The sequence below is a fragment of the Triticum dicoccoides genome, chromosome 7B (genome assembly GCF_002162155.2).
Source record: "Triticum dicoccoides isolate Atlit2015 ecotype Zavitan chromosome 7B, WEW_v2.0, whole genome shotgun sequence".
Lineage (NCBI taxonomy): Eukaryota > Viridiplantae > Streptophyta > Magnoliopsida > Poales > Poaceae > Triticum > Triticum dicoccoides.
In genome coordinates this window covers 460332606-460345068 of record NC_041393.1, presented here as the reverse complement: position 1 = coordinate 460345068, position 12463 = coordinate 460332606, and the positions used below count along the sequence as shown (strand labels likewise).

The window sequence follows — 12463 nt, the reverse complement described above, 5'->3', positions numbered from 1 at the left end:
GGGCGGTGGCGCGCCGTATCTTGATCTGGATATGGTGGCAAACGGCAAGTGAGCGAGGATCGGGTCGTCGCATCCTTAGTGGCGCGCTACATCGGCGTCTGGATGTAGTGGAAAATGAGCAAGGGTCTTCGCATTTGACTCGATGAGTGTGAAGGGTAAGGAAGCTAGTCAAGCCTAGGACGATACGCTTAGGTAGCTGGAACGTAGGGTCTCTGACAGGGAAGCTTCGGGAGCTAGTTGATGCAGCGGTGAGGAGAGGTGTTGATATCCTTTGCGTCCAAGAAACCAAATGGAGGGGACAGAAGGCGAAGGAGGTGGAGGATACCTGCTTCAAGTTGTAGTACACGGGGACGGCTGCAAACAGAAATGGTGTAGGCATCTTGATCAACAAGAGCCTCAAGTATGGAGTGGTAGACGTCAAGAGACGTAGGGACCGGACTATCTTGGTCGGGCTGGTATTTGGGGACTTAGTCCTCGATGTTATCAGCGCGTATGCCCCACAAGTAGGCCTCAATGAGAACACCAAGAGGGAGTTCTGGGAAGGCCTAGAGGACATGGTTAGGAGTGTACCGATTGGCGAGAAGCTCTTCATAAGAGGAGACATCAATGGCCATGTGGGTACATCTAACACATGTTTTGAAGGGGTGCATGGGGGCTTTGGCTATGGCATCAGGAATCAAGAAGGAGAAGATGTCTTAAGCTTTGCTCTAGCCTACGACATGATCGTAGCTAACACCCCCTTTAAAAAGAGAGAGTCACATCTAGTGACTTTTAGTAGTGGTCGACACTAGCCAGATTGATTTCATCCTCTCGAGAAGAGAAGATAGGCGTGCGTGCCTAGATTGTAAGGTGATACCTGGAGAGAGTGTTGTCCCTCAGCATAAGTTGGTGGTTGCTGACTTCCGCTTTCGGATTCGTGTCCACCGGGATAAGCGTGCCAAAGTCGCTAGAACGAAGTGGTGGAAGCTCAAGGGGGAGGCAGCTCATGCGTTCAAGGAGAGGGTCATTAAGGAGGGTCCTTGGGAGGAAGGAGGGGATGCGGACAATGTGTGGATGAAGATGGCGACTTGCATTCGTAAGGTGGCCTCGGAGGAGTTTGGAGTGTCCAGGGGAAGGAGAAGCGAAGCTAAGGATACCTGGTGGTGGAATGATGATGTTCAGAAGGAGATTAAGGAGAAGAAAGATTTTTTCAGATGCCTATACTTGGATAGGAGTGCAGACAACATAGAGAAGTACAAGATGGCGAAGACGGCCGCAAAGCGAGCTGTCAGTGAAGCAAGGGGTCGGGCATATGAGGACCTCTACCAACGGTTAGGCACGAAGGAAGGCGAGAGGGACATCTATAAGATGGCCAAGATTCGGGAGAGGAAGACGAGGGATGTTGGCCAAGTCAAATGCATCAAGGATGGAGCAGACCAACTCCTGGTGAAGGACGAGGACATTAAGCATAGATGGCAGGAGTACTTCGACAAGCTATTCAATGGAGAGAATGAGAGTTCTACCATTGAACTGGACTGTTCCTTTGATGATACCAGCAGGCGTTTTGTGCGGCGAATCCAGGAGTCTGAGGTCAAGAAGGCTTTAGAAAGGGTGAAAGGAGGCAAGGCGTCGGGCCCTGATTGTATCCCCATTGAGGTGTGGAAAGGCCTCGGGGACATAGCAATAGTATGGCTAACCAAGCTTTTCAACCTCATTTTTCAGGCAAACAAGATGCCAGAAGAATGGAGACGGAGTATATTAGTACCAATTTTCAAGAACAAGAGGGATGCTCAGAGTTGTACTAATTACCGTGGAATTAAGCTGATGAGCCATACAATGAAGCTATGGGAGAGTCATTGAGCACCGGTTAAGAAGAATGACAAGTGTGACCAAAAATCAGTTTGGTTTCATGCCTGGGAGGTCGACCATGGAAGCCATTTTCTTGGTACGACAACTTATGGAGAGATACAAGAAGCAAAAGGACCTGCATATGGTGTTCATTGACTTGGAGAAGGCCTATGATAAGATACCGCGGAATGTCATGTGGTGGGCCTTGGAGAAACACAAAGTCCCAGCAAAGTACATTACCATCAACCGCAAAAAGGGAAGTACATTACCCTCACCAAGGTCATGTACGATAATGTTGTGACAAGTGTTCAAACAAGTGATGTCGACACAGATGACTTCCCGATTAAGATAGGGCTGCATCAGCGGTCAGCTTTGAGCCCTTATCTTTTTGCTTTGGTGATGGATGAGATCACAAGGGATATACAAGGCGATATCCAATGGTGTATGCTCTTTGCGGATGATGTGGTGCTAGTTGACGATAGTCGGACGGGGGTCAATAGGAAGTTAGAGTTATGGAGACAAACCTTGGAATCGAAAGGTTTTAGGCTCAGTGGAACTAAAACCGAGTACACGAGTTGCGGTTTCAGTACTACTAGGCACGAGGAGGAGGTTAGCCTTGATGGGCAGGTGGTGCCTCAAAAGGACACCTTTCGATATTTGGGGTCAATGCTGCAGAAGGATGGGGGTATTGATGAAGATGTGAACCATCAAATCAATGTCGGATGAATGAAGTAGCGCCAAGCTTCTAGCATTCTTTGTGACAAGAGAGTGCCACAAAAGCTAAAAGGTAAGTTCTATAGGACAGCGGTTCGACCAGCAATGTTGTATGGCGTTGAGTGTTGGCCGACTAAAAGACGACATGTTCAACAATTAGGTGTGGCGGAGATGCGCATGTTGAGATGGATGTGTGGCCACACAAGGAAGGATCGAGTCCGGAATGATGATATACGAGATAGAGTCGGGGTAGCACCAATTGAAGAGAAGCTTGTCCAACATCGTCGGAGATGGTTTGGGCATATTCAGCACAGGCCTCCAGAAGCTCCAGTGCATAGCGGACGGCTAAAGTGTGCGGATAATGTCAAAAGAGGTCGGGGTAGACCGAATTTGACATGGGAGGAGTGTCCGTAAAGGGAGATCTGAAGGATTGGGGTATCACCAAAGAACTAGCCATGGACAAGGGTGCGTGGAAGCTTGCTATCCATGTGCCATAACCATTAGTTGGTCGCGAGATCTTATGGGTTTCACCTCTAGCCTACCCCAACTTGTTTGGAACTAAAGGCTTTGTTGTTGTGTCGTTGTTTTTGAGCGAAAACAGTAGGGAAGGCCCCTACTGCGCCATTTTACAAATTTTTAGAAGATGGGATATGCACAATGGGTGAGAAGATGGGGCGTAGTCAGATTACAAAATGTTTGAGCCCACTTCAGCATTAAATTTCTCTTATCTTTGTACATATTTGACCTTGGCACTCTAACTCGGATGTTTTCGTAGTGTCTTTACTTACTTTATGGTCAGTTACGCTTAATAGCTCATCCTTGTAGTCTCCTTGCATAAATTTAGTCACCTTAGTATTGCACTATTCTAATTCCGTGATTTTTCTTTCACGTCTTTGTGTTTACTTCCTACAAAACCTTTATTCCATTTTGAATAAAAATTTACCTGCAAAAAGAACACCCACGATAGAGACAAACCAACTCGGAGTTTCTTTGCATTGGCTCCATTTGCTGCAATAGGAAAACAGGGAACATTTCAGTGAATGCACATAAGCATGAATTGTCGACTAAGTCACACATGATAGCTATCTGTGCCATACGCATAAGCAGCGGCGTGCTTACATTGGTGGTATAATTGATAAAAAGAGCACCGTAGCATAAATTTAAATAATTACAGAAAATAAGAAAAAGAAAGCATTGCACACATTGCAATATCATATCAATATAAAAAGAGGACCAAGAGGGAAGGAACCCCGGTGATACATTCCTAGGAGGAAGACACTTGGATACACATCCCACCATGGAGCTACCTAGGGATTGACCATGTGCCCTATTCAAATATTGAGAATGCTAATTCTAGACAGCCTTGAGCGTGCTACTAGCAATAAGCACATACTAGGATCAATGCCCATTTTCAGTTTAGGGTGAGTTCGGCAACAAGTTTAGCAATTGTGGTTCACACTGAATTCATACTGGCAAAGCATTGTTTCACTTTCACATGCCTCTCTTTCATAATGCTTTCATATTAGTTCCTTTTTAAATAAAGACAGCAAATATGCAAGACTGGAATGAAAAAACTGTATTCAGAACAGTGTTACAACACAGTCATGTCTTTAAATAGCTTTCATCACACTTAGAAAAGGACACCATTATTTACCTTTAACAAATGGCAAAATTAAATGCTTCTGTATACCATCATCAAATTTCTTTGTAGAAACATTTTGCTTTTTTCCTCCTTTAGTTACCTGTCAACTAAAAGTCATATACAGAAACTGACAGGAAAAAAGTTAAGAACATATGAAGTTATATACCTGTGCATCTGGGTTCACTGCAAGAGCAAGTATGGCACCAAGTGCTTCTGCAAATGAATCTCTAACTGCTGACACATTATCTTCCAAGCCCTATAAAATGCCATCAAGCAAAGAATAAATTCAGCTAAAATAACTTCAACCACTGGTTTTTAACTTGCAGTAAACATGAGGACTAAATAAAATGAGTAAATGATACCTTAACACAACAAGACATTGAAGTATCAAGTTCAGCCATCCCCAACCCAGGCCCACCTATATTAGCAAAGGCGTTCAAGCATCGCGCTGCTGCTACTCTAACAATATATGATTTGTCACTTATGCCTCCTCGCATGATTATGCGGAAAGCCTCCAAGTAAGCTGCACCACTACCACCACCACCAGAGCCTTCCAATGCATTCTCAAGCAAGAGGAGTGCATCTTGCCTTACAAAGTCCTGAAGATTCAAGTAAGAAAAAATTGCTTTTACTGGTAGAAACTAGAAAATGAACCAGGAGCAAAAGGAACACCAGAAACGGAGCTGGAGATCTGCATCAACACTATTAAGAAAATTGTGGGTCCTTGGAAACGAGAAAAAAGAAGGAACAAAAAGGCCCAAAAGTGAACATATTCAGATTTACAGCAGGTCCCCGATCTTGTAGGAATCATTGTTTTTAGACAAACAAAAGCAAGTACTCCACATATTTTAACATAGATGTTGTATTGCAAGAGAAATAAAAAGATGATATGAATACCAAATAACAGTCAGATAATATTCTGTACAAGGCACTGGAATGAGAACAGAAAGAATAATAAGGAAACTGAAGGGAGAAGCACAGACCTCATGATATTTCATCAGTTTTGCTACGATGTTTGATGTCTCAATCAATCCTGTGGTAATCTTGCGCCCGAATAAGCGGTAAATTTCTCCTAGGCATTGTGCTGCACCTGTTAGGAAATTATTTGGTTTTACATCATTAGAAACACAATCACAATCCATAAGCAGACCATATCATTATAGCATGACTTCTATGAGAAATAGCAGGGGCCATCTAATCCAGACCATTGCACAATGCACACCAGAAAAATGCATTACTACATCATACTATTATTTTTTTGCAGGCACATAATCATAACCAAATAATCTACCCAAATGATAAGTGCCACACTGTGGCACGAAGTAACACCTCCCTGACGTTTTTTACACTGAAGTTGTCATCCGAAAAAAAAACTCAAAAAAAATTGAAACTTGCCATCCAAACAGAAAGTCGCCATGCTTCACAACTAAAGTTGCATCCTCTTGTAAATAAGCTTGTCATCAAAAAACGTCAGGGCGGAATTGCATCGTGCCACACGTGTGGCACTTATCAGGGTCCATAATCTAAGCCACTCATAATAATAATCATAAGCTCCGCTTATGTTGTCTGAACATAGCCAGTCCCAAGCCCGGGTAAAGGAGGAGGGTTGTGATAGACTTGGCGAGCCAACGGCAAAACCCAGCCATTCTTATGGAGATGAAACCCAGAAGAACGTCATTAGGGTGTAACCCTCTTAGCAATGCGCCATATGGGAACCCGGGTGTAGTGTCAAATGGGCAAGGGCCGGGCCATCACCCCCTTGGTGGTGCGCCATATACTGATCTGGATACGGTGACAAGTGAGCAAGGATCAGGTCGTTGCATCCTTAGTGGCGCGCTACATATACGCCCGGGTGTAGTGAAAAATGAGCGAGGGTCCTCGCATTTGACTCGACGAGTGCTAAGGAAGCTAGCCGAGCCTAGTAGGATCCGCTTAGGTAGCTGGAACATGGGTCCTTGACAGGTAAGTTAAGGGAAGCTAGTTGACACAGCGGTGAGGAGAGGTGTTGATCCTTTGCGTCCAAGAAACCAAATGAAGGGGGCATAAGGCGAAGGAGGTGGAGGATACCGGCTTCAAGATGTGGTACACGGGGACAACTGCAAGTAAAAAGTGGAGCAAGCATCTTGATCAACAAGGGCCTCAAGTATGGAGAGGTAGACATCGAGAGGTGAGGGGACCAATTATCCTGGTCAAAATGTTAGTTGGGGACTTGTAACGCCCCGGCCACATCCACCGGTTCATAGCCGTTACGGCTGGCAGGATCTAGACTGGCCCCACGGACCAACACTAGTCTTTCCTGCGCACTTTTGTCCTCACTCGTGCGTACCCGAGCTTTCCGGTTGGTGACCCATCCTCAAATCGCTCCAAGCCAAGCACGCTTAACTTTGGAGTTCTTTTCGAATTGGCTCCCGGAAAAGAAGGAATTCCTTGTTGATATGAGTAGTCTATCATTCCTATTAAGCCAGGCTCTCAGGGGACTTGGTTCTCAATGTTATCAGCGTGTGTGCCCTGCAAGTAGGCCATAATGAGAACAGTGCTATTGGGTCTCGACAAGTAAACAGCGTAGATCGTTCTTTTCATTCAGCTAATGAGAGTATTTCCATGATTTCTCTTTTTTTGATAATTGTGGGCATTTATGTTCACCCGCTGGCTACAAGTCTATAAGTAAACGGATTTTTCGATAGATAAATTACAACTGCCAACACATTCGAAATAAGTTAAGAAATTTATACAGCATGAATTATGATTCCTAACCTGCACATGCCATGGGATCCGCTCTTTTCACATCTACCAACCACCCCTGCAAGGTGCTTGCCCTTGAGTATACTGATATTGCATCACCTTTCTGAATTATCCGCCCCATTGCTGATGACGCCAACCGTCGAACAGGGCGGCAAGCACCAAAGACAAGCAAGGACTGGAGAGCATCCTCGCATTTCCTTTGCCAAAGTTGTATGGTGTCCTGAATAACAACATCAAACACACAATTCAAAATCAGAGGTACCAAGGAAATCCCCCATTCATCGCCTGAAGCTGCATATTACACTTTGTGCGTTAACATAATCAAAGAGCGAACTTCCTCATGGTGGCTCATACATCGCAAGTTTGACACGTGCAAGCAGGAAGGGATGCAAAATTGTGAGCAATTTTCAGTTCAAATGCGTGTCAATCATGAAGCATTTATTTACTTCTTCTGCCCCCTCAGACGCAGCTAAAAGCAACCATATGACCCCACACTAGGATCCTCCGACCCAGCAACTAGAACAGAGTAGAGCTTTGCAAGGAGCCAAGGACACCGGACTCTAGCAGTGAACTACCGAAATTACTCCCCATAGCGAGCCAATTCAAGCAGATCACGGCACAGCAACACCGATCGAGGGAGCTCGTGCGGCAGTAGCATACGCGTAGGCATTGCTATAGCAGCAGGGATCTGGAAGGTGAGATCTAGGGCAATGGGAGAGGAGGGTTGAGGCGCGACCTTGGGGGCCTCGTCGAGGGCGGAGGAGAGCTCGGAGAGGAGGTCGAAGCAGAGGAGCGCGTCGGGGGGCTTCTGCCTGGCCGACGCCACCACGGACTCCAGCTGCGCCACCAGAGCGCCGAACCGCGACAGCGGAATTGGCTCGCCGCCGGCGACGCCGCGCTTCGCCATGCGAAAGGTGGGGGAGGAGGGAGCGGGAGGGCGTGCGGGTGTTTGGGCCGATGGCCTTTTTCCGGTACCACTGGGATGGAGATCTAGAGTAGACGTGCCGCGCGGTGGGGTGCTTGGTTGGTAGTCAAAAAATTAGCTTAGCCAACATTTGCAACTCCAAAGCTTCTTTAATTTTGGCAGCTTATAAGAAATTGGAAAAAAAATGACTTTCTTAATTTTATTAGGACACTGGTTTGAGTTGACTACAAAACGTTGCTAGCTCGATTTTTGCCAACCAACCAATCATGCTCCTAGTGCGTTATATGTTATGTCTATCTCGTCGAGGCGATAAGATGATCTAGACGACGGTGTAATAAACCGGCAAACGTATATATCCTTGAAAAATTCTTACATTGATGGTCCAGTTTGTCTTGCTTCATGGATAATTTTGGCATCGAATTATAAAATGAAATCACAGGTTAGGGAGACTTCAACTAAAAAACTAGTTAGGGGGGCTTGTCCTAACGCTGGGTTTGCCTTGGGACTTGGGTTCGGTGTCGGTGATACACCACATTGAGTCTTGTCTGATTGGCATTCAGTGATCCCTTCTTTCAGATCCATTCTAGCATTCCGAACTTTTGTGTTTTCGCCTCCTGCGTCAAGTCCCCATGTTTGGTGTGGTAGACCTTAGAGTGGGCAATAAATCATCACTACGAGCATCCGGCAAAATCCCAACGGCCGGACGACCGGTCTCCAGCAGAAATCCGGTACCACATGTCTAGAAGCAAATCGACGGAAATCTGACACGCATCGGATGTCTAGACCTTCCCGAAATCTGGTGCCATTGCACGCGAGAAGAATCAGCGGACATCCGGCGCCCACCGGACGTATGGTCCCTAACAACCGATTGAATGTCCGGAACTAACTGCGCGCAACAACTCGGTTTTCACCCATGTATCCCCTCTCTCGCCCTAAACTATAAATACCCTTCTCCTACCTACGTCCTAGGGCAAAGACATAATAGAGAACTAGTAGAGCTTTGCTCCTATCCACTACTCCTCTTGGAGGTCGAGACCTCCACGTGAGAAGATCCCCTAGTGGATGCAATACCCCTGTATGGGAAGATCCTCCATGGATGCAAGGTCCCTATTATAGGAAAGACTTACCTACCTCCAAGACCTCATCTCCCTTGGAGTTGAGAAGGGAAGGTCTACCTACCTCCAAGACCTCGTCTCATTTGGATTTGAGAAGAATATTTACCTTTGTTCTTTTCCCCTTGACTTGTTCTTGTATACTCGTGGATCTCATGTGTACTATCTTAGTGGATGTGTGATTTGGGTTTGTTTGAGTCAATCTCTCTCTCTCTCTCTCTCTCTCTCTCTCTCTCTCTCTCTCTCTCTCTCTCTCTCTCTCTCTCTCTCATTCTTGAGTGTTCATCCTCTCCACCTCCAAGTGTGAACAAGATCTCGAATCTAGGGTTTGCCCTACATCACCACATCATTATCCCACAGATAATGTTCATTATGATTTCTTATGAGTAGTTTGTTACATTCTTGAGGACTTGGTAGAAACTTGTTGTTAGTAACCATGTGAAGTTGAATAAAGTTTGATGTTTTGATATTATGATGTGATCTCATTCTCTGCTGGTGATGTGCAGGCGTTAACAAGCTGGTGCCAAAGGTTTAAGACATACTCCCACCAAGGACGCATAGCTACTAAAAACTAAGTGGGCAGGATCATCCTAAGCACTCTGAGCACCCCTCGAGTGGCCTTTGGTGCCCATTGGCCTATATATACTAGAAAATCGTCCTCCAATTTATCATGCATTTTTTCGCCGCCACATACAACGTGTGCCTAGGCACCGGGGACCCCTCATGGGGTTGGGTCCTGCCCCTGGTCCTCTTCTAACACAAAAACTTCTCTCCTATTTTTTCTGCTATTTTCGGGGACTTTTCTATGTTGTTTTCCTGAAATTCCAAAAACAACACAAAACAAAAACTAGCATTAGGGCACTGAATTAATAGGTTAGTCCCTCGAAATGGTTCTAAAGCATTGCAAACTTAAAGGATAATACGCATGAAACATACAAAAAATATAGATACATAGGACACATATCAATCATCATAAACAATTAACATACCAGATTTGTGGAATTACTTAACAGTCTTACATAATCACTTAACCATACCAACAAGTTTGTAGAACTACTTAACATAACAGTCTTACATCATCGTTGATGAGTCCAAATTGGCATCACTTTTTTACTTTACATTTTGCATCGTAGTCATAGGATTTATGGGATTTTATTGTGTCTGTGCACCCTTTTGTCTTATCCTATATATTCCTATATATCTAAATAGTTGATCCGCACTAACTAAATTATCTTGACATGCGACTATGTCAACTCATCATGCTACCATACATGCCTCCACTAAATTCAATTCTCAACATGCAACTATTCCAACTCACCATGGCACTCTAGGAAAAGACCTGCCTTAATACGCACCATGCATGCTACTCATAATAAAAATATTTTTTCGAACTATATAATAAATTATATATACTTCAGTTCAATTTTTGTATTGCTAATCCAAATACTAAAGTTTCATACTGCCAACTCTCGTAGAAATAACTACATCATAATCCCGCAGTAACGCGCGGGGTATGATCTCTAGTTTCACCAGAATCTCGACTAAGGAGGAGATCTGGAGCATTAAATAATAAAGAAAGAAAGAAATATATGGGTGAAATCACGTTGATTGGCGTGATGGGAACCTCCCATAAGAAGCATCGAAACTGAGCAAATTCCAACGCACCAACGCTTCCAAGAGAAAAGACAGTGCCGGGTAAGAGCGTGCCAGCTCGTACCAACGCTCATACCAGGTGTTATCGCCTCCCCTTGGTCCACTATTTTACCTCAGTGGTTTCGGATCGCGGAACATGGACAAAGAGAGATAAAAAAAACTTTGACATAACCAATAATGGCTCCGCTACACGCCATCAACCTGATTAAGGAGACTCCAACATAAACCATCATCATCACCATCCCCCTATCCATCTCTTTGTAATACCAAACCCTAGATGGATTCCTACGTGTACTAATTTGATTATTCATACATAATTGCCATGATTACCCCTTTGGTGCTTTGTTGTCTCTATGTTCGAGCACCCCTAGTTCTCGGGGATACAGAGGAACCCTGGTATGTTGGGTCCTAATTTGAGATAGGATTTGACATCACCCTTGTATGTTTTATGTTAATATTTTTTCTGACGTTGGGTGAAGTTGACCACTCAACATTTTTCCCTTAGCTACACTACAAAAAGAAAGACACATACATGACATTATGCCCCGAACGAAAAAAAATATGTCATGGTTATGACACTTCTATGACGATAATTGTGACCAAAACATGTATCATGATAGATGTGGTGGGCTCCTACTTGTATGACAAACATTCATGACAGAAAATGGGCTTTTCATCCTGGGCGGGCCTGGGACACGCCTGCATGGCATTCTTTGGGCCGTCCACGACATAAAAATCGTAGTAGAAGTGAGGGCGAGGAAATTTTCGCGGAGTTCCCTGTTATGGTGGGTGGTTGGGGCCGAGCGATGTAGTGTGGTTTGCGCGTTTCTCTCTCGTACACGCGCATGGCGCACGCTGTGTCGCTATAACTGAACCCGAGCGAGAGGCGTTCGCTTACTGAACCTGAGCGATCTCACTACTAGCACTATGTACTGAAGCCGATCGATCCCTTCACTGCTAACTGAATTCGACTGACTCCTTCGCTGCTAACTAAACCTGATTGATCGTTGCTGCTGCTAACTGAACCGGATCGAACCCCCGTGCGAGACATAGCTAGCCGGTTGGGTTGCCTCTGGATGAACAATGCTCGTTGCTGCCATGCGCGTGATACATAGAACGAGTCGAGACGTGGTGAGTCCAGCTGGTTGGTTGGCTGTGGATGAATAATTCCCGGTGGGGGTTGGATGAACGGGACCCCGATCGTGCGTAGGCGGTTACCGCTGGATGAACATGACCCCGTGGTAGTACGTGGTTGCCACTGGATGAACACGACCCCGAGGACGGCACCACACATCCTAGCCGGTTGGGGGGGAATGAATAGGAGCCCGTGGAGGCTGGTTGAACAGTAGCCGGTGGAGGTTGGATGAATAGTAGCCCGTGGATTAACAGTGGCTGGTGGAGGCTAAGAGGTCAATGATGCATTAATAGTAGTAGGTGGAGGCTGGAGGAAGTAGACGATGGATGAACAGTAGCCCGTGGAGTCCCGTTTTGCGGTACGCCACATCCCCTCCCGATGAACATGACCCCCTCATGTCTACTACACAACCTTCTTCTTGTAGACGTTGTTGGGCCTGCAAGTGCACAGGTTTGTAGGACAGTAGCAAATTTCCCTCAAGTGGATGAACTAAGGTTTGTCAATCCGTAGGAGGCGTAGGATGAAGATGGCTCTCTCAAACAACCCTGCAACCAAATAACAAAGAGTCTCTTGTGTCCCCAACACACCCAATACAATGGTAAATTGTATAGGTGCACTAGTTCGGCGAAGAGATGAAGATACAAGTGAAAAATAGATAGTAGACATAGGTTTTTGTAATCTGAAATAATAAAAACAGCAAGGTAGCGAGCGAT

General features: G+C 45.3%; 1 protein-coding gene across 2 annotated transcripts in view; it reads right to left on the bottom strand.

The window, feature by feature from the left end:
* Positions 1 to 7888, bottom strand: part of LOC119337360 (protein SWEETIE-like) — a 33304-nt gene extending 25416 nt beyond the window's left edge. For both annotated transcript variants that reach the window (XM_037609476.1, XM_037609477.1), the window contains exons 1-7: positions 7662 to 7888; positions 6938 to 7145; positions 5167 to 5273; positions 4546 to 4782; positions 4350 to 4439; positions 4196 to 4283; positions 3485 to 3549 (exon numbers count right to left, since the gene is read on the bottom strand). In XM_037609476.1, coding sequence (XP_037465373.1) covers positions 3485 to 3549; positions 4196 to 4283; positions 4350 to 4439; positions 4546 to 4782; positions 5167 to 5273; positions 6938 to 7145; positions 7662 to 7832 — 966 coding nt within the window. In that variant the 5' untranslated portion in view covers positions 7833 to 7888. The remainder of the gene's footprint in view (positions 1 to 3484; positions 3550 to 4195; positions 4284 to 4349; positions 4440 to 4545; positions 4783 to 5166; positions 5274 to 6937; positions 7146 to 7661) is intronic.
* Between the last annotated feature and the right edge of the window lie 4575 nt (positions 7889 to 12463).